The sequence below is a fragment of the Periplaneta americana genome, chromosome 12, assembly GCF_040183065.1.
Source record: "Periplaneta americana isolate PAMFEO1 chromosome 12, P.americana_PAMFEO1_priV1, whole genome shotgun sequence".
Taxonomy (NCBI): Eukaryota; Metazoa; Arthropoda; class Insecta; order Blattodea; family Blattidae; genus Periplaneta; species Periplaneta americana.
In genome coordinates this window covers 135849651-135872255 of record NC_091128.1, presented here as the reverse complement: position 1 = coordinate 135872255, position 22605 = coordinate 135849651, and the positions used below count along the sequence as shown (strand labels likewise).

General features: G+C 34.7%; 1 protein-coding gene across 5 annotated transcripts in view; it reads left to right on the top strand.

The window, feature by feature from the left end:
* Window positions 1-22392, top strand: part of LOC138710918 (clavesin-1) — a 401261-nt gene extending 378869 nt beyond the window's left edge. For all 5 annotated transcript variants that reach the window (XM_069842115.1, XM_069842112.1, XM_069842111.1 and 2 more), the window contains 4 exons: window positions 794-987; window positions 7121-7231; window positions 13602-13752; window positions 19979-22392. In XM_069842115.1, coding sequence (XP_069698216.1) covers window positions 794-987; window positions 7121-7231; window positions 13602-13752; window positions 19979-20025 — 503 coding nt within the window. In that variant the 3' untranslated portion in view covers window positions 20026-22392. The remainder of the gene's footprint in view (window positions 1-793; window positions 988-7120; window positions 7232-13601; window positions 13753-19978) is intronic.
* The last annotated feature ends 213 nt before the right edge of the window (window positions 22393-22605 follow it).

The window sequence follows — 22605 nt, the reverse complement described above, 5'->3', positions numbered from 1 at the left end:
CATTATTATTATTATTATTATTATTATTATTATTATTATTATTATTATTATTATTATTATTACTATTTTAGTATTATCATTTTATTATTATGTTAATATATTATGTTATATTATAATAATAATAATAATAATAATAATAATAATAATACCAATTCTAACTTTCAGGTTTTTTGACAGCAGACTATATGACAAAAGCTTCTCAACCGAATAATAACAGGCGTTTCCCATATTTATTCTGAGTTTAATTTCCTCCCGAGTGTCATTTATATTTGTTACTGTTGATCCAAGATATTTGAATTTTTCCACCTCTTTGAAGGATAAATCTCCAACTTTCATAGTTCCATTTCGTACAATATTCTGATCACGCGACATAAACATATACTTAGTCTTTTCGGGATTTACTTCCAACCCTATCTCTTTACTTGCTTCAAGTAGAATTTCCGCGTTTTCCCTAATCGTTTGTGGATTTTCTCCTAACATATTCACGTCATCCGCATAAACAAGAAGCTGATGTATCCCGTTCAATTCCAAACCCTCTGTGTTATCCTGAACTTTCCTAATGGCATATTCTAGAGCGAAGTTAAAAAGTAAAGTGCATCTCCCTGCACTATTATTATTATTATTATTATTATTATTATTATTATTATTATTATTATTATTATTATTATTATTATTATTATTAATTGTGGTTTTCTTTTTAACTAAATTGCACAGAGCAAAAGTATTGTGAGGTATTGTGTAATGTTTCCACCATATAACGATGCAAAGGTAAATCTGATTTCCTTCTTTATAGAGAAATGGAAGCACAACAAGGTGTCACTCGACGAAGTGTACAAGGGTTGTGTCTTGTTCCTGGAAATTGCTATGCTCGAGCCAGAAACACAAGCAACAGGTGCTGTTGTCATTTTCGACATGGATGGTCTTTCACTCCAGCAAGTGTGGCAGTTTACACCACCCTTTGCCAAGAGGATTGTTGATCTACTCCAGGTTTGCATTTGAATAAATATTCCAAATTACATATCTGCGAAACAAATTGGTTTTATTTAATACCTATTTGGAATTGATAGGTTGGTTTCCAAAAACAGAGTGCTTAAGTCATTGGACCCTCAGCTTAATATTGATAACCATACATACATTTGTGGGTATCGTTGCACACAGAAATGTATGCGCTGTTGTGATTTTGAATCTAAATGTTTGCATTTTTTCTATAGGGGCCTATTGCATAATAGTATATTATGCAACGAGCCTATAATGATAGTAATTAAGAAGCGAGTATGGATGTTTATGAAACAAGCGCAAGCGAGTTTCATAATTTTCATACGAGCTTCTTAATTACCATTATAGGCGAGTTTCATACGACTTTTTATGCTCGACCATATTTCTAACTTGAAATTATTCAGATGCATACATTTTATTTGTATCTGACAAGATCGGAAGTGACCTTGTTCTAGGTTGTGAATTGTGAGATGTGCGCAGACTCGAAAGTATTGATTTTTTCCGAGGAACAATAATGTCATTGACCTTGATGTAATCCCGTTAAACTTGATATAACCTTGATTATTGAATTCGACATTGAAAAACGAGATGACAAATTGAATTTATTTGAATATTATTTATAATTAACGCTAATTATTATAGTAACGGAACATAACCTTCTGCGGCAGTATTGGATTTCCAGCCTCCGTGACTTTTCGCTAATTCTCTTTTGATTGCATATCCGAGAATAATCGATGTTACTTGCGGTTTTATAACGGTACAAAGCTGACTTGTCATTGGCTGAACACCTGTAAGCTGAGTTGTCATTGGCTGAACACCTGTACTTTAATGAGTAGGTGTACTTTAATGACATGCATTAAAGGACTGCTACCAGGTGTATAATTACTACATTTCGGCATAGTCGAGCATAAAAGATATTATAGTGGCAATTTACCAATATATGAATGACAGATCACAAGTCTAAATAATTTCTGTTGTATAACACAATTTCTTGGGAGATTTCCATAAAAAAAAGTTTCGCTATTTTCTGTTCTAGTTAATCACAACTATAATATACCGATACTTATTTCTGTACAATAAAGTTTACTTGATTAATAAAAAAAAAACACACACAATTTTATTATACATCTTGATTACACAATTTTTAACACTGTATCACTTCGGAATATGTATGATAAGACTTTCTTGTGTTAAATTCTAACCAGGGGTGTATTTTGCGGACTACCGGGGCTTCGAGTGTCTAAGAGTTATATTAATTGTGAATTATTAAGTTTTTAATTTCCCAATTAAGTAATATTGTGAAAAATATGGCAGAACAAGTTTCTGGAGAGGTTTGTGTTGAAAATGACTGTGTAATAGAAGGTTTATTAAAAGTGCCTTTTAACCATCGTACATAACAACGAGAAAGTTGAAATTGTGAAAATGGAAAGACCAACTCCTGAGTTAAATTTGTCCATGGACGTAAAAGAAAAACAGCGAGAGTACACACGCCATTTCACTTCAACATCATATGGTAAGTGGAATTGGTTGTGTGGTACTTCTAAACTGTCTAAACTATTTTGCTGGCCATGTTTGTTATTTAGCCGCGAAACTAATGTGTGGTCAAAAGAGTGGTTTTCTAATATGAACTCCCTTCAAACGGCAGTCCTAGAATACGACAAATCAAAAGCTCATATTTGTAGTAGCATGAACTTTGCAAACTTTGGGAAGACAAGAATTAATTTACAGCTAGATAAGCGAAAAGCTCTACACATCAACCAACACAATGCTCTTGTGAAAAAAAAAATCGGGAGATTTTACTGCATCTTATTAACGCAGTCTGCTTTCTAGGAAAACAAGAATTGGCTTTTCGGGGTCATAATGAGAGTGTGGAATCAGATAATATAGGAAATTATATTGAATATTTAAGTTCCTTAAGTGAATTTGACCATTTACTGGCCAATCATCTTGAGAGTTCAACAGTATTTCGTGGTATTTCTCTCGCAATTCAGAATGACTTAATATTTGCTATAAGTGGGGTTATGATAAAGAACATAAAACCTTTTGTGGCCATTGTTGTTGATGAAACAAGTGACTGCTCTAATCAGAGTCAATTGTCCACTGTTTTAAGATACGTCGACAGTACTGCCAATGTTCAAGAACGGTTTATAGGATTCACAAATGTCAGTTCGGACAAAACTGCTGCTGCTTTGTTTCAGCATGTGGAAGGTGTTACAGCAGAATACAATGTCGGCAATAAGTTAATTGCACAGACATACGACGGTGCTTCAGTTATGGCGGGAAATATTAATGGCTTAAAAACAAAAGTTCAAGAAAAGTATCCTCAAGCACTATTTGTCCATTGTTACAGCCATGTTCTCAATTTAGTTTTGCAACAAACTACTTCATCCATTCCAGAATGTCGCATTTTTTTCAAAACACTGTCGGGTTTAGCTGCATTTTTCTCATCATCTCCTAAAAGATCAGAGAACTCAAGGAATTTATGAACAAGAAACTCCCAAACGTAGCACCAACTAGATTGAATTTTACATCTCGGCTTGTAAATACAGTAAAGGAATACAGAGAAAAACGGACAGCTTTCTTTAAAAATATCATTTTGTAATGACTCTGAAGAAAACTGGGATGATGCTGTAAATGTGCAGGCTCAAGGATATTTGAATTTTTTCACACAGTTTCAGAATATATTTCTTCTTGAAGTCTATGCTAGAGTGTTCGCACATACAGATGTGCTTTACAATATTCTTCAGACAAAAAGTCTAGAAATAGCATACTACTTGCAAGAGGTATCAAAGTTAAAAAAAAAAAATACTATATCCGAGTTCAGATGTAGTGGGTTTCCGTCCATATGGAGTAATATGGAAAATGAAAATTCTTCAGCCAATACAATGGAACCACCATTAAAGCGAAGAAAAGGAGATGATGAATTGAAATACAGGCAGCTGTACTACAGCATACTAGATCGTATGCACATGGAAATTACTGACAGATTTTCTGATTATGGAAAACTTCAGTTCACACATCTTCTAGAATCTCAAAAATTTTCTGCTTATAGAGAAAACTTCTCGAATGAGGCACTAAACAAATTATTTCAGTCCTATAACAGTCACTTTGATCAAGTACGTTTGAAAAATAAATTAAGTGTAATATATTCAGCAGAAGTCTTTGATTTTTCGAACAAACCTATCCATGAAATAATATCTGCCATATATGAAAACCAGCTGAACCAAGTTATTCCTGAAGTCCTTAAATTGGCAACATTAATTGTGACAATACCAGCTACGTCAGCATCGTTAGAAAGAACATTTTCTACGTTGAAGAGAATAAAATCCTACTGTAGATCAACTCATACGCAAGAACGTTTATCCGGCTTGGCACTAATATCCATTGAAAAGTCATTTCTACTGAAACTTTGCAAATGGCCCGACTGTAATTTCAAGGACGAAGTCATCAACGTATTTTCGTCCCAATCAAGACGTCTGGAATTCACATAAATATGTAAGGAATTTTATTATAGGGATTTTAAAATATATTTTGTGTAATAATAGGGTCAGTGGTAGCCCAAACCCTTTAACCAGTATACGCCACTGATTCTAACGTACCTTGTTTACATGTTTCGACCTATTTATGGGTCATCCTCAGAACTGGTCGTTGTTGATCTTGGCACCTCTTGTTTTGTTTCCTGTGGGGTTGTGTTCGTGTGGTGTAGTGTAGTGTCAAAGAGTGTGTGTGTTCTGAAATTGAGTTGTGTGTTGAGAATTTCGTTGGGGTTGTTTCAAAGTATACAGAAAACCCACAACAACAATAACACACATACACAACACAACCAACTACCCAACACAACACAAACAAGCTGCATTCCGAACAATGGTACACAGACTACCCAACATACCAATGAACCAACAGGATTACAACGAAGAGCTAAACACAATCAAATACATAGCACAAGAAAACGGATACAACCGTAACATAATAGACAACATAATACGTAAGACAAAACATAATCACAAAAAACAAAAGAATACAACACAAGCACAAGAACACAAAAAATACATCACACTAACATACGAAAACAAAAACACACACAAAATTGCAACCTCATTCAAGAAATTAAATTACAATATCGCATACAGAACAAATAACACTCTACAAAAACATCTCAACACACAAACAACACAAATAAACAAATACAACGACACATGCGTATACAAACTCAAATGTAACACCTGCAACAACTTCTACATAGGACAGACAGGCAGATCATTTCAAAGATGTTACAAAGAACACATCACAGCCATAACAAAATTACAAAACACTTCCACATATGCAGAACACATCACAAATGCTAACCACACCCACAGAGACATCAACACAGACATGGAAATACTGCACATCAAACCAAAAAGCCAGAAACTCAACACACTAGAACAATATGAAATATACAGACACACGAAAACACACCCCAACGAAATTCTCAACACACAACTCAATTTCAGAACACACACACACACACACACACACACACACTTTGACACTACACTATACCACACGAACACACCCTCACAAGAAACAAAACAAGAGGCGCCAAGACCAACGACCAGTTCTGAGGATGACCCATAAATAGGTCGAAACATGTAAACAAGGTACGTTAGAATTTAACACAAAGTCTTATCATACATATTCCCAATTTTATTAATTAGTCATAGTTTTAAGATGTTTTTATTAAAAGTACCAGGTCTCTTGGACCCTTGCCTTTTACAAAATATGATTATACAAATAATTTGTCATAACTAGCATATTTTACAAGTGAAAGGCAGCCATATTGACAAATTCTGTTTTAAATATTGCGAAAAATATAGTGTTATAATACTAAAATCAGTTTTAAGGCTTAATTTTGCATTAATCTAGGCCCCCTTCAGACGAGATCACTCAGCAGTGCCTGTAGTGACTTGTTGGTTGGCACTGTGAACGGATGTCTGAACCGCTGCAAATTCGCATTTGAAGCCCTGTTTAATACACTAGATCAGTTCTTCTTATTCTAGTATTAGATTAAAAAAAAAGTTACTGTGTAGCCATAGAAAGTAAATAAAGCAACTTTCCAAGTTGAGATTCTTTCATTTTTTCCTTCATACCACTATACTTGAAAACGAAGCATTTCCGGACATTATTTTATTAAGAAAAATGTTTAATTTCATACTCTATCACATCAGAAAATTAGGAATATTCTGTTACATCCTGTATATTGTCAGTCTGCTTGAAGTGTCGCGTTGGTTGTTGTCGAATTCACTGTAAGCATAGATCCCCCTGAAGTGTGTTACAATAGGAATTAATGGTATGACGATTTTTTTAATTATTTCAACCCTGCCTAGTCACTCAAGTTATAAACAAAGTGAGGAACAATATCTTAATAGTACATTATGCATCGAGCCTATAATGGTAGTAATTAAGACGCGAGTATGTTTGTTTATGAAACGGGCGCAAGCGAGTTTCATAATTTTCATACGAGCGTCTTAATTACCATTATAGGCAAGTTTCATACGACTTTTTATGCTCGACCATATTTCTAACTTGAAATTATTCATACGTATTCATGTTATGGATATCGAAGTGAGGAGCGGAACTGACCTTCTAAATTGTGAGATGTGCGCAGACGCGAAAGTATTGATTTTTTCCGAGGAACGAATGTCATTGACCTTGATATAATCTAGAGAATAACATGAATATTAATCTTGATATAAGCTGAAAATTGATTTAGAATTGAACGAGATGACAAATTGAATTTATTTGAATATTATTTACAATTAATGCTAATTATTACAGTAACAGAACATAACCTTCTGCGACAGTATTGGATTTCCAGCCTCCGTGACTTTTTGCTAATTGTCTCTCTATTGCATATCGGAGAATAATCGATACTTGCGGTTTTATAACGGTGCAATGGTGATTTCTCATTGGCTGAACAACTGAATTATAATGAATAGGTGTACTTTAATGAGGTGCATTAAAGGGCTACTACCAGGTGTATAATTACTACATTTCGGCATGGTCGAGCATAAAAGCATTTATGATATTGCAGTTACTCCCTAGAAATAGTTGTAATCCAATCTGAAATATTTTTTTATTACAGGACGCTATTGCCTTGAGAATAAAGAACATCCATGTAGTGAATCAACCCTACATCTTCAACATGGTGTTTGCTCTCTTCAAGCCATTCCTCAGAGATAAGCTTCGTAGTAGAGTAAGTTGACTCATTTAATAGCTCTTAAGCTACGTACACTTATAACTTATACTATTAAGGTTCTACATTTGTTCTTATCAACTCACTCTTGTTTGCCAGCATATGCAGTAAATTCGCGGTGTAAAATCGCTAAGAAAGAAATACAAATAATAAACGTAAATAATCGTAATGCAAGATAGAAAGAAACGTTAGATTCCTTCTCAAATACAATTCCTGGAAATATTATGCATAAAAACAGTTTATTCCTTAAGATGAAGTTTGAATGGGCCGTCAATGCTTATCTGTTTTTTGTAAAGGTGTTACAATTTATTAATGACATAAACGTTTTCGGCACAAGTGTGTGCCATCTTCAGATGTTGAAAAATATTGACAATGCCATAATGGTTACACATGCTGTCGACATAACCGTTATATGTGTACATAAATGACCTTATTGCAATATTCCCATTGCCCGTTAAAATGATTATAGCATACAATACTAAGTAAAACAATTAAAAACAGTCCACATCTGTGGAGTAACGGTCAGCGCGTCTGGCCGCGAAACCAGGTGGCCCGGGTTCGATTCCCGGTCAGGGCAAGTTACCTGGTTTAGGTTTTTTCGGGGTTTTCCCTCAACTCAATATGAGCAAATGCTGGGTAACTTTCGGTGATGGACCCTGGACTCATTTCACCGGCATTATCACCTTCATTTCATTCAGACGCTAAATAACCAAAGATGTTGATAAAGCATCGTAAAATAACCTAGTAAAAAAAAATTTAAAAATTAAAAACAGTTAATTAAAACATTATCACTTCGTGATGGATTATAGTTCACATAATTGATAAACATTATAAATATAGGCTGACAGTTTTGACATTACCAGATGAAGTAGAATGACTTTGATATCAAGTTAATTACACATTAATACCAGGTAAGATAAATCTGAGCCAGGCCAGCGTCGAGAGCATATCACAATCAGCTGTTGCACTATGCCAGGCTAATCTTAAAATCGGAAAGTGACAAAGCGACATTGTAAGAAATTGTAAAAACTTAAGTCGGCAGAAAAAACAACATTCGATGAAAGAGTAATGGAACGGAGAAAAATTCTCTCCGGCGCCGGGATTTGAACCCGGGTTTTCAGCTCATCAGCACGTAGAGCTGAAAACCTGGGTTCAAATCCCGGTGCCGGAGAGAATTTTTCTCTGTTCCATTACTCTTTCATCGTATGATGACGCAGAATATCTGCATGGAAATATCATATGTACTTCGGTACATTAAAATAATACATATAAAACAACATTATTGTACTAAAACACCTAATAACTGTAATCTATAATACGCAAGCATCTCACACGCTAAGATCAACTTTTCTAAGTGTTCATTATGTGTGACGGTGAATGACATTAAGCAATCAGTGAACATCACCCATGAATAGACGAAATTTATGGCTCACATTCTACTTGTTATTCTGAGTAGATTTATCTTACCTGGTATTAATGTGTAATTAAGTAATTCTACTTAATCTGGTAATGTCAAAACTGTCAGCCTTTATTTATAATGTTTATCAATTATGTGAACTATAATCCATCACGAAGTGAAAATGTTTTAATTAACTGTTTTTAATTGTTTTACTTAGTATTGTATGCTATAATCATTTTAACAGGCAATGGGAATATTGCAATAAGATCATTTATGTAATTGTTATGTCGACAGCATGTGTAACCATTATGGCATTGTCAATATGTAGTATATTTTTCAACATCTGAAGATGGCACACACATGTGCCGAAAACGTTTGTGATTAATAAATTGTAACACCTTTACAAAAAACAGATAAGCATTGACGGCCCATTCAAACTTCATCTTATTGTAGCTTGCTAATCGGACAAACTCCTAACAAAATTAAAAAGTTTATTCCTTGCTAATTTTTTCGAGAGAAAAAAAAAAGACAGACATTTTGTGTTAAAAATTGTGATTGTTGTTGTTGTTTTCTAATGCCAGGCGTTTGACAATAAAGTCATTTGACCTCTCGCACTCCAATATTTTTCAAAGATATTATCATGACTAGCCACTGAAGCACAGATTTTGAGGTGTTCCGAATCCATTTCTTGGTTTGAGTTGCACAATGGACAGTTAGGGGACTGATATATTCCAATTCTATGCGGGTGTTTGGCCAAACAATCATGGCCTGTTGCCAATCTAAATGCAGCTACAGACGATTTTCGTGGTAAATCGGGAATTAACTGTGGATTTTGATGCAGAGAGTTCCATTTTTTCCCTTGGGATTGTGTTATCAAATTTTGTTTGTTGAAGTCTAAGTATGTAGATTTAATAAATCTTTTTACAGAGTAATACGTAGATTTGGTAACAGGTTTGTATGTAGCAGTGCTGCCCTTCTTTGCTAAAGCATCCGCATTCTCGTTTCCCAGGATTCCACAATGGGATGGTATCCATTAGAATACAATTCTTTTATTAAGTGATATTAATTGAGAGAGCATTTTAGTTATTTCTGCTGTTTGAGATGAAGGTGTGTGTTTAGAGACTATTGATAGAATAGCTGCTTTGGAGTCTGACAATATAACTGCATTCCTAAATTTACTGATGTGGCATAGAAGATTCCTGAGACTTTCACTTATTGCAATGATTTCTCCATGAAAACTTGTTGTTCCATACCCAAGAGATCTATAAAGTGAGAAGAGACAGCGCGTAACACCTGCACCGGCACCTTGTTCCCTGGAGATCAAGGATCCGTTGGTGTATAAATGAAGCCAGTTTTGTGGAGGGTATCTAATATTGTCTCTAAAGACAATTGTTTTAGTATTTCAGTGTTTACTTCTGATTTCAGTATTTCTTCTGTTAAATTTAGATTATATTCTCTATTTAATAGAGTTAAAGGGTTTGGTTTAATTTGTAGGTTTTCTTTTAAATTCGGGATATTGATTTTCTGTTTTAATTCTTGAACAATGGATAAGAAACTTTTTTGAGTTTTCAATCTACAGAGAGGACTGTATGAATGTCAATTGTTTCCTGGTAATCTAATAAGTTTTTCATATTGAATCAGTGCTTTTTCTTCTATTGTCATTTTGATGCTGTTAATATTAGTGAGGAATCTCATAGAATCTATTGGAGTTGTTTTGATTCCACCAGTAATGAGTCTGAGACCTTGGTTTTGAACATATTCTATTTCGTTTATGAAAGGTGAAGTAATTAAAATTTCTCCGCAGTATGTCAGCACTGGCACAGTATGTGATTGTGGGGTTCATGAAATTGTTTAAAAATAATTGTATTTTGTAAGGTAGAATAGTGTAGTGGAGAGTAAGCTATTTATGACCATGTTTTAGTAGTAATTTATTCATAAGAGCAATTAATCGCCAAAAAGTAAAGGCTATCACAGATAATTTATGCAAGTCAGTGAAGTAAAGTGCTAATATAGGGTATGCAGCATTGCACTAGTACAGCTCATGCGTTTTGTCAAGACTCTCCGCCCACTCTTCCTACAGAGCTGTGCACGAGATCAGATGACTCTACTTACGAATTATTGGGGAATGGATTAGCCTTTGCCTTGAAATCGGGAGACACACGCCCGACCTTCCCTTCTACTCCTACCCCCTCCACTGAAACGTTGTTCCCGTACTACACATCGCTAGTGTCTTGACAAAACGCATGAGCTGTATATATTGCATTTAATTTTCTCGAATGACTTGAAATTCTCAATTGTTCGTATCAAAAACATTATTTGATAAAATCTGTTCTTAATGACCTGATCTGAAACTCATGTTAATTAATGTAATAAGTTTCGTTCTGTCATGTCTATTCAGCGTGAATGGTAACTAATGTCGTCAATTTCAGGGGGTTATTCTTTGAGATATTTCAAACAAAAAAGTTTAATACAATTATTTTGTTCTTTTTTGCTTCCTTTCAGATAGAAATTGTTTTATATGAAACATTTCATTGCTTGTATTGAGAAAGTCGTTGAATTAATTCCCAATATGCTCAGTCAATTTAAGGGAGCAGTGTGTTATGATAATAAATGCTTGAATGAATTTTATTTTGGCCTTAAATGTGCAGAAATCTGATTCGTAATCATCACGGTGTTAAAATTTAAATTGTTATTTTACCTGATTGACTAGTTTCGATGTAATTTCTGAATCAGAGGATGATGGAAATTACATCGAAACTAGTCAATCAGGTAAAATAACACCACAAAAATATTGACGATATTAACACAGTGAAGTTCTTAGGTACTTAATTTAAATAACTTAATAGTTAATCAGTGAGATGTAAATGTTAAGAGTGTAATCAAGGATGTCCTTTTCATTCTGAACAAAAAGTGTTGATTGTGCTTATACCCGAATGAAGATCAAAAAAACTGGTAGAGGTATTAATTACCTCGATACAATAAAATATAATTGGCAAGTTTCGTAAAGTCAAAAAGAGAAAAATTTACACTTCTCAAGTACTGTAAAAATTATTTTAACTTATTTAATCAGTAAACCGACACTAAAGGGACCAGGTTAGTTCCGGATATAAGAATTTGCTGGATAATTGAATAAATACCAGTATATACAAAAAAAAAAGTTCGTATTTCATAGTGCCAAATGTTCAAACTGCAGCCATATGAAGTTTCTCTATCACTTGCTCATAATGAATAAACATAAACTGTGTGGATTTCCTTTATTAAAACACATCACACAACACAAATAATACACAAATTCTAGGTTCGAGTATTCACTGAAAATGAAAGTTCGTGCGAACTTCCTAATGTGGCAACACTGACGGCCTGAACACAACTAACTAAACATAAAAACTATGTGGATTCTTTTTTTATTAAAACACATCACACAACACAACTAAGTCCACACCTGTGGAGTAACGGTCAGCGCGTCTGCCCGCGAAACAAGGTGGCCCGGGTTCGATTCCTGGTTGGGGCAAGTTACCTGGTTGAGATGTAAGAGTAATGGAACGGAGAAAAATTCTCTCCGGCGCCGGGATTTGAACCCGGGTTTTCAGCTCTACGTGCTGATGCTTTATCGACTAAGCCACACCGGATCCCGGCCAACTAGTCACTCATAACGAGTGCACCTCAGCACATGTGTGGACTTCGGTCCTACGTTCATAGTCATCTATGACATAGTGCAGAGGGTGGCCACTAGAGGGAACCCAAGAGTTGGAGCTTAATCTGAGACGATTCTGTCTGACGCCGGGGTGGTATCCGGTGTGGCTTAGTGGATAAAGCATCAGCACGTAGAGCTGAAAACCCAGGTTCAAATCCCGGCGCGGAGAGAATTTTTCTCCGTTCCATTACTCTTACATCATATGATGACGCAGAATATCTGCATGGAAATATCATATGTACTTCGGTACATTAAAATAATATATACCTGGTTGAGGTTTTTTCCGGGGTTTTCCCTCAACACAATATGAGCAAATGCTGGGTAACTTTCGGTGCTGGACCCCGGACTCATTTCACCGGCATTATCACCTTCATCTCATTCAGATGCTAAATAACCTAAGATGTTGATAAAGTATCTTAAAATAACCTACTAAAATAAATAAACACAACTAATACACAAATTTTCGATTCGAATATTCACTGAAAACGAAAGTTCATGCGTATTTCCTAATGTGGCAAAACTGTCAGCTCATACTGTTGCAATTTGGCAGATTTAAACTTTTTTTTTTTTTGCCCAGTCAAAAGTGCTGTTGTTTTGGTATTGCCGGTTACGAGGGATTTTAACTGTGTTACATTTTTATTCTTTGTGTAGATAGATTATGCTAACATTCTTAAGTAATGTAATATATTTGTTCTATATGTTGCTGAGTATTTAGTCTAAACATTTTACTGCTTTTTTGTTTTATTTGTTGCTGCTTTGTATTCTATATGTGACTAGTTGCAGGAAATGGGACCTAAAGTTTCTTATGATTTCAAAAAGAGGATGAAATACTGAGCATTTAAAAAAATTCATGGTTCTAGGTGCTATAGTTTTTAATATATTACTTATTGAATATTGATATTACATTATACACTTTTCGAGAGGGGATTATTCCTGTGTTCGTCCATGGTCTGGAATTTAGGTTAAGTTTAGATTTAAGACCTCTCCTGGCACCACATTATCATAATCATCCTATCACATCATCGGGGTAATGTAACTCCGCCTTCCAGGTGCCCCAACCTCAGAAGTGGGTTACAACTAAGCCACGGCCAGGAGAGAACACCAGAAATGTCGAAAAGACAACCCGGTGGCATTGGATAAAAATATATATATATATATATATATATATATATATATATATATATATATATATATATGTTCTATTGTTTAGTGGAGTAACTTATTAAAGTAATAGAATTAAGGTTCACCTCAATACCAATTTTTGTCATGACTTTCAGATTATCTTTCATGGTACGGACCGCGAATCACTACATAACTACATGAGTCCAAAGTACCTGCCTGCTGCTTATGGTGGAACATTGGAACTCCCACGCATTGATGGACCTACATGGTATAAGTTACTCAGCATGAGTGAGAAGGAATACGAAGGTAATTATCCTATTTATCTGCGAAAACTTATCCTTGTTGAAATGTGACTAGAAAAGCATAGATTCGAATTGCTCAGAGACTGTATTCGTCATAACGGTTCTATTTTCAACCCATCTTCTGGGATAACTACAGTCATTTTGTAATGCTTCGATTGCCATTGTTAGGAAATAATGGAAAAATAAGCTCCATATACGCAACTCTTGATAATATGTTCATGGGGTGTATACAAGAGAAACGGTGGCTGCTGATTGGCTGAGGCAAGACAGACTGGGCCTCAGTCAGTTGGATTATTTAAACTAAAATTTTGTCCATGTTGAATCCTTCGTACACTACTTTTAACACTTGAATATAAATACTTGATTAAATGGCGATCTTACTCGTGTTAATTATGTAAGCATGTGCGGCTAACCAGAGAACCAATACATCTACATATGCCGAACACACAACTAATGCTAACCACACATACAATAACATAAATACAGACATGGAAATCCTACACATACAACCCAAAAACCAAAAACTCAACACACTAGAACAATATGAAATATACAGACACACTAAACACACCCTAATCAAATTATCAACATACAGATCAATTTCAGAACACACACACTATTTGACACAACTCTTCATCACACGAACGCACCCACAAAACAGACAGCGAAGTTGAGATGGCGCCGAGACACAGAAGGCTCTGAAGATGGTGTCAAGTAGCACCGAAACAGCTGTAAGACGCACATGCTTACATAATTAACACGAGTAAGTTCGCCATTTAATCAAGTATTTAAAATTTTGTATTTTTATATTGCATATTATGATATTAGTTATTTTAATGAAGCATATAGCATTGCAGGAGTATGGTATGGTATTTGAAAACTTTGTGATATATTAGACCTGTCTTGCAGTAAAACTTGTTTCTAAGGCCCGAAATGTTGTGGCCAGGTCTGGCTTCTACATTTCGTATGTTACCTGTATTGCAGTCTTCGAGGTTGCACATTTTTTGTAGTCTCATGGTCTTCAGCTTTCACTTTTCTCAACCATAAACCGGTCTCTTTTCAGTGCCCATCTTAAGGGTGGGATGGGGGCGAAATAGTGGTGACCCATCTTCTTAAATATGCCATAAATAACATAAAAATTCCCACTGTCTAGCAGGCACGAACTCACACTGTTCTCTCCTTTGTCTTAGTTTATTATAACTTATGCGAGGTTGTACTATTGTACTTCGTAATACAGTAGTGGTTCAGTATTGTGTGTTTCGGAAAAATAGAAACCTTTTGAGGGGAAATAATATTGAGAGAAGGGAAGTTTTAAATAAGGACAGACCTACACCATCGCTGAAAATTTTTCAGAAAGATGAGTCTTAAAACGCAAGCTTTCAATGCATCCTGGTATGGACAACATAAATAGTTATCTGATAATGTGGTGCGAAATAAACTCTTCTGTTGGCTATGCTTGTTGCTATCGAAGAAAAAAAAAAGAACACTGTAATCTACTGAGGGTTTCAGTGATCTGAAAAATATTTCTCGGAGAATTCAAACACATACTTTTTTCAGCTGAGCATAATATGCACTGCTTCATCATATTGAAACGGTTACTAAAACACTCACAGTATAGCAACTTATTTTGAGTGAAATTTGATTATTTATCAATAATAATAATAATAATAATAATAATAATAATAATAATAATAATAATAATAATACTTACTGGCTTTTAAGGAACCTGAAGGTTCATTGCCACCCTCACATAAGCCCGTCATTGGTCCCTATCCTGCGCAAAATTAATCCAGTCTCTACCATCATATCCCACCTCCCTCAAATCCATTTTAATATTGTCTTACGTCTCAGCCTCCCCAAAGGTCTTTTTTCCTCTGGCCTCCCAACTAACACTCTATATGCATTTCTGGATTCGCCCATACGTGCTACATGTCCTGCCCATCTCAAACGTCTGGATTTTATGTTCCTAATTATGTCAGGTGAAGTATACAATGTGTGCAGCTCTGCGTTGTGTAACTTTCTCCATTCTCCTGTAACTTCCATCCCTCCTAGCCCCAAATATTTTCCTAAGAACCTTATTCTCAAACACCCTTAATCTCTGTTCTCCTCTCACTTCCAAGTTTCACAGCCATACAGAACAACTGGTAATGTAACTGTTTTATAAATTCTAACTTTCAGATTTTTTGACAGCAGACTAGAAGACAAAAGCTTCTCAACCAAATAATAACAGGCATTTCCCATATATATTCTACGTTTAATTTCCTTCCAAGTTTTATTTATATTTGTTACTGTTGCTCCAAGATATTTTAATTTTTCCACCTCTTCGAAGGATAAATCTCCAATTTTTATATTTCCATTTCGTACTAATATTCTGGCCACGAGACATAATCATATACTTAGTCTTTTCGGGATTTACTTCCAACCCTATCGCTTTACTTGCTTCAACTAGAATTTCCGCGTTTTCCTAATCATTTGTGGATTTTCTCAATGACAAGAAGCTGATGTAACCCGTTCAATTCCAAACCCTTTGTGTTATCCTGAACTTTCCTAATGGCATATTCTAGGGCGAAGTTAAAAAGTAAAGGTGATAGTGCATCTCCCTGCTTTAGCCTGCAGTGAATTGGAGAAGCATCAGATAGAAACTGGCCTATACGGACTCTGCTGTAAGTTTTACTAAGACACATTTTAATTAATCGAACTACTTTCTTGGAAATACCAAATTCAATAAGAATATTACATAATACTTCTCTCTTAACCGGGTCATACACCTTTTTGAAATGTATGAATAACTGATGTACTGTACCCTTATACTCCCATTTTTTTCTCCAGTATCTGTCGAATACAAAAAATCTGATCAATAGTCGATCTATTACGCCTAAAACCACACTGATGATCCCCAATAATTTCATCTACATATGGAGTTAATCTTCTCAAAAGGATATTTGGCAAAATTTTGTATGATAATTTAATAATAATGATGATAATGATAATAATAATGATGATGATCATCATAAGCATAATCATAATTAATATCGTCAATAATAAAAATTTTGTATGGGATGTAGCCTACTTAAATTAGTTACATCAGAGCTCTCAGAGGATTTTGGCCACAGCTGCTACTGAAGAGAGATCGCTCTTTTTTTCTGTCTCTTTTCTCCCTTGTCTACCTCTGTCACTCTTCTTAGTGGCTTAGTGTTGGATCACTGGGCATAAGCCAGTAGATTTTGGACAAGCCCTTGGCCCATGGGTTTCTTCTTGGTACTCCAGTTCCCCTATGACATCCCAAAAATTTTTCCATCATCCATTACGACTCATATCATCCATGGTGCGCTCTGGATAGTCTTTGACGATCTAAATGGCCTATAATTCTCTGCACAAGTAACATCTATGAGCCCGGTCATAGTGTCAGGGCAAATAGAGACGAGTTAAGGGCCCTACTATTGGAGGTGGGGGGGGGGGAATGAGAGAGAGGGAAGAGGGAAGACAGGAAAGGAACATAGAGGGTGCAGAGCGAGTGTGTGCGTGTGCGTGTGTGTGTGTGCTAACCTGCACTCAGGTAGTTTGTATATAGCATTGTTCTAAAAAATTTGTTACATAAAAAGATGGTTAATCCATTTTGAATTTTGCGTACACTACTTTTAACACTTGAATATAATTAATTGATTAACTAGTGGACTTACTCGTGTTAATTATGTAAGATTTGTTCGGCTTACAGCTGTTTCAGTGCTTCATGCACCATCCACAGAGTCTACTAGATCACGGCGTCATCTTGAACTTCTCTGCCTGTTGTGTGGTGTGTTCGATTGTTGAAAGGTGTTGAAGAGTGGAGTCAAATAGTGTGTGTGTACTGAAATTGATCTGTGTGTTGAGAATTTGATCGGGATGTGTTTTAGTGTGTTTGTATATTTCGTATTGTTCTAGTGTGTTGAGTTTTTGGTTCTTGGGTTGTATGTGTAGGATTTCCATGTCCGTATTTATGTTATTGTATGTATGGTTAGCATTGGTTATGTGATCGGCGTATGTAGATGTATTGTGTCCTCTGGTTATTGCTTTAATGTGTTCTTTGTAGCATGTTTGGAATGATCTGCCTGTCTGTGCTATGTAGAACTTATCGCAACTATTACATGTGATCTTCATCTTACGATGTTTGGTGACGTATACACGTCCGTTGATGTGACATATTAATGAATTTAAATAGTATTATAGTCACAATCATGCCATGGTATGAAAGAAAAATTTCACAACCTCGAGCGGGAATCGAACCTGCGACTTCCTGTTCTCCGGTCAGGCGCTCTACCACTGAGCTATCGAGTTCGTCTCACGCCAAAGGCTTGGAATTATCCTTTCATAGTGGCGACTCTGTTATAGAGTACTCTTCATAGCATCTGATCTAGTCAGCACTGCTTATGGCTTGAAAGAAACTTTACAAATGTAATCTTAAGATGAAAATATACAAACACACTAAAACTCACCCCGATCAAATTCTCCACACACAGATCAATTTCAGTACACACACACTATTTGATTCCACTCTTCAACACCTTTCAACAATCGAACACACCCACATAACAGGCAGAGAAGTTCGAGATGACGCCGTGATCTAGTAGGCTCTGAGGGTGGTGTGTGAAGCACTGAAACAGCTGTAAGCCGGACAAATCTTACATAATTAACACGAGTAAGTCCACTAGTTAATCAATTAAGATGGTTAATATTTTTAAATTATGGTCAACATCAAAAGGTATTGCTATATTTCAGTTTTTTTAAGGTAAGTTTTACCTTTTGCTGATTAACTGTTAAATTATTTAAATTAATAGGCCTAAATAAGAACTTCGCAGTGTTAACATTTTAAGTAATGATGTTGTTATCCCTGATTGACTAGTTTCGATGTAGTTTTCATTATCTGCTGAATCCTAGTGAGTTCCAGCGCTGTCTTCTGGTTTCCTGTTATGGTGGGGTGTGTTCAAGATTGTATCGAAAAGGGTGTGTGTTCAATTAAGTGTTCAGGATGTGCTTTGAGTGTGTTTTTGTGTGTCTATAAATTTCGTATTGTTCTAGAGCAGCGTTTCTCAAACTATGATCCGCGGACCACCTGTGGCCCTTGAGGTCTGTCCTTGTGGTTCTTCAAAAAAGACAGAAGAAAAAATAAAGTTCGAACGAATTGCTTATCACACTATAGCTTAAAATCTCAGAGTTTGGAAATGACGCATGGCAATCGAATTTCACTTTTTCTCCCAGTACTGCATTTTATGAAATTTGTTACCCTACCCGTCTATCGACTTCCCACTGTACTCTCAGCAACAAAAGAGGGATTTAAAGCACTATATACGTGGTGTTTCTAGACATCTTTTCCCTGCACATCTGGCGCCGCGTCTGTAACCCAGCCAGGGACCACCTGAATTCATAACAGAGGACCAAAGTACCGAATCTTAATTCAATTTTAAAATATAAATGTAGGCCTATTGGTATTAAAATATGCTACGAAAATGATAAATTTGCTTTCGAAGGGAACAAGAGTAAGGTGGTCCTCGGAACTGTTCTGACTTAAAAAGTGGTCCCCACTTCAAAAAAGTTTGAGAAATGCTGTTCTAGAGTATCAAGTATCTGGTTTTTTGATTGAATGTATAGTATTTTCATATCTATGTTTATGTTTCTGTAGTTGTGGTTGAAGTTTGTGATATGTTCTAGACAAACTCCAACCACAACTACAGCTACATAAACACAGACATGAAAATACTACACATTCGACCAAAAAACCAGAAACTCGATACCTGTAATCTAGAACAATGTGAAATTTATAGACACACGAAAGCACACCCACAACACATACTAAACACTCAATTGAATTTCAGAACACGCACCCTTTTCGATACAATCACGAACACACCCCACAGGAAACCAGAATACAGGATTGGAACTCACTAGAATTCAGCAAATGATGAAAATAACATCAAAACTAGTCAATCAGGTACAATATCATAATTATTTAAATGTTAACACAGTGAAGTCGTATTTATTAATTTAAATAACTTACCGTAACATTAAATCAGTGATTGAAGTGTAAAAGAATGTATAAAAGAATGAAGGTAAGTTTTATTCCAAAACTTTGTTATAATTTTGTAACATTATCGATAATGTATTGTTACATCTGAATTTTTTATATTAGACATATGTTTAAGAAAAAATATTTTTCACAAAATGAACATTAACGTTGTTTCTTTGTTTCTTTGCAGCTATCAATTCATATGGGTACGGTAAGAATGTAGAATCAAAGAAGTAAGTTCAACAACCTTGCAACAATATTGTGTTGAACAAACTAGGCCTAACACCATTCTTCAAGCTGAAACTGGTTACTTGAAGAATTCGAGGCACAAATATTTTACTTATGAAAAATTCTTCACAGTTGTCTTCACTCCCACAACTAAAATTTCTTCAATTGGTACTGTTTACCAAAAGCACAGTCAATGTGGATCAAAGTCAACTCTGAAGAACAAGGAATAAATTTCAAATTGAATAAAGAAACAAATGGTATCCTATTTTGATATTCCAACTCTTTTCACATTCCAATTTCGAATTTTATGCAATATTATTTTAATGTACTATTGTAATTATAACATTCTTTAATTAAAAGAAGTCATGAGCTTCCATATGTAACATTTGTAAACTCTGTTGGGCTATAAAAGTCTTCATGAAGTAGCAACTGGCTACCATAACGGTACAGAGGATATTATTAAGACTGCTCTCAATATGATTCCTGTTTTTATAAATATTTTCATAATCTTTACACTTCCTGTATTTTCATAAGCATTCTCAATTTTCTTGAGTAAAATTGTTTACATAATCGGCATCTGTATGGGTGAAAAATTTGAACATTTAATTGTAAAATAAGACTAAATTTTATCGAAATTCAGTTCCCTCAGAATTAGCCTAAACAGATTCAGAACCACGTTTATAGGATTGAAAATCTCTGAAAAAGTTTGCTTTTCTTATCAGTATACAAATAATTTGAACAGAACAAGTAACAAATAACTTTACTGAAACATTTCATCCAAATTCAGACCCCTAATTCTCTAAACTTGAACCTATCATCATTCAATCTTTGTGACTGATCAGAGTTTCAAAAGCTAGATCTCATGCTTATTCAAACCTCCGTGAATTAATATCAATACCGCCAACCTATTCAGTCTCAGTGCAGCTTTAGAAGTCTAAATTTGTGTGATAATACTTATCAGCATTGGATTCTCTGTATTATTAGTGCTTTTATTTCCATGCCTTCTTTTCGCACATAACCTTAAAACATAGGGAAGAAAGACGAGGAAAACGTCGAGAGGTACTTCAATGATGTATAAGTTGTTATAAACTTAAATATACGTATCTGTTTGGTTGTAGACAACCATTAAAACTCAAAGCAATAGACAAATTGAAGTAAATAATACATGCACACATTTCATTAAAATGAGCACAAAAATTTTATGACCTGCGCATTTCTTACACAGGAACTAAAAACAACATTCCTTTTAATAAGATTAATTAAAGTTATATGTTGAATGTTTTTTTTACTAACTTTGTTAGCGATTGTCAGTAGTTTTTGAATGGAAAGAATATTATCGTGTTATACTTTCATTAGGCCTATATATATATTAATAGAAAATACCAATAAATGAAGAGTAATAAAGTAATTCACTTTATTTTCCTTCTTAATTTAAGTAGTGAGAAAATGGAATAAATTAAATTGGACAAATTTAAAAGCCTGTAACTCATCAATAAGAAAATTTTCAAAATTATGGTCATTCACGATGTAAATAATTCAACTGTGGCTGCTTGTCATCCCTAATTAAGCATAAAATTACTGCATAAAGAGTTTAAAACTAGAATTGAAAACTGTGGAATTCACAGACTAGTTGTCGGAATTGTTGGGTGTGTTATAATATATTGTTGAGCGTTTGGAATGCATGAGACAGGCACAAATAGTACTTGCACAAAAAAAAAAAAAAAAGTAAAATTTTGAAGTTGAATTAAATATTATGTTTCCTTTTGCCCCAATTTATTGTAATCTGAGATACGTGTTGTATAACACATTAAACAAAAAGTGTGGTTAGTGTTTGAATAATTTAAATGTAGGTACCGGTATTTAAAAAAAAAATCATTACTCAAAAAAATGTTCTTTGTTATAGGTCCTGCCATATAATTGCACAATTATCATGTAATTTCAGACTGATTTTTCAGTATTTACGAGCAGTGCTAAAAACAAGTTGATCTATTTTAAACTTAACAGTATTAAAACTGGCAACATGTGCTTTTTTTTTAAATCATTACTACTTTGCTTTGTATTCCTATAAAAAGAAGTCTGAAATCTACATTTTTATAAGAAAAATTTGCAATTATTCATGTACTTAAGATGTAAGAAATGTGTCCTGTACTATATTATTTCAGTGTATTTATCATGACAGTACATTTACTTTATTACTTTACTGAAGTGTCATTAAAGCAATAGTCTTTATGTATTAGATCTGTAAATAGCAAACATAAATTGTTTTTAAGCTTGTATTCACGAAGACGTTGTTATGCATTTGGATTTCTACACAAATGTAATTTGATTAGGTATATTTTCATTGTTCTTTGCAAATAAATTACTTTATCTAGTTAATGGAGACAATTTTCTTCTAAGTAATAAGTAAGGCACATCTTACCTTGATATCTGAAAGAGATATACCATGGATGAATATAGTAGGATGCAAATCTGTGGTCAACACCATCTACCTTTGCCCGTCTAAAGTAATGACCAGCGACGGATGTCATAGGTGGTGAACTTTAGAAGTATGTGATGGGTAGATCGTCTGGAGTTCTCCACTTATCCATT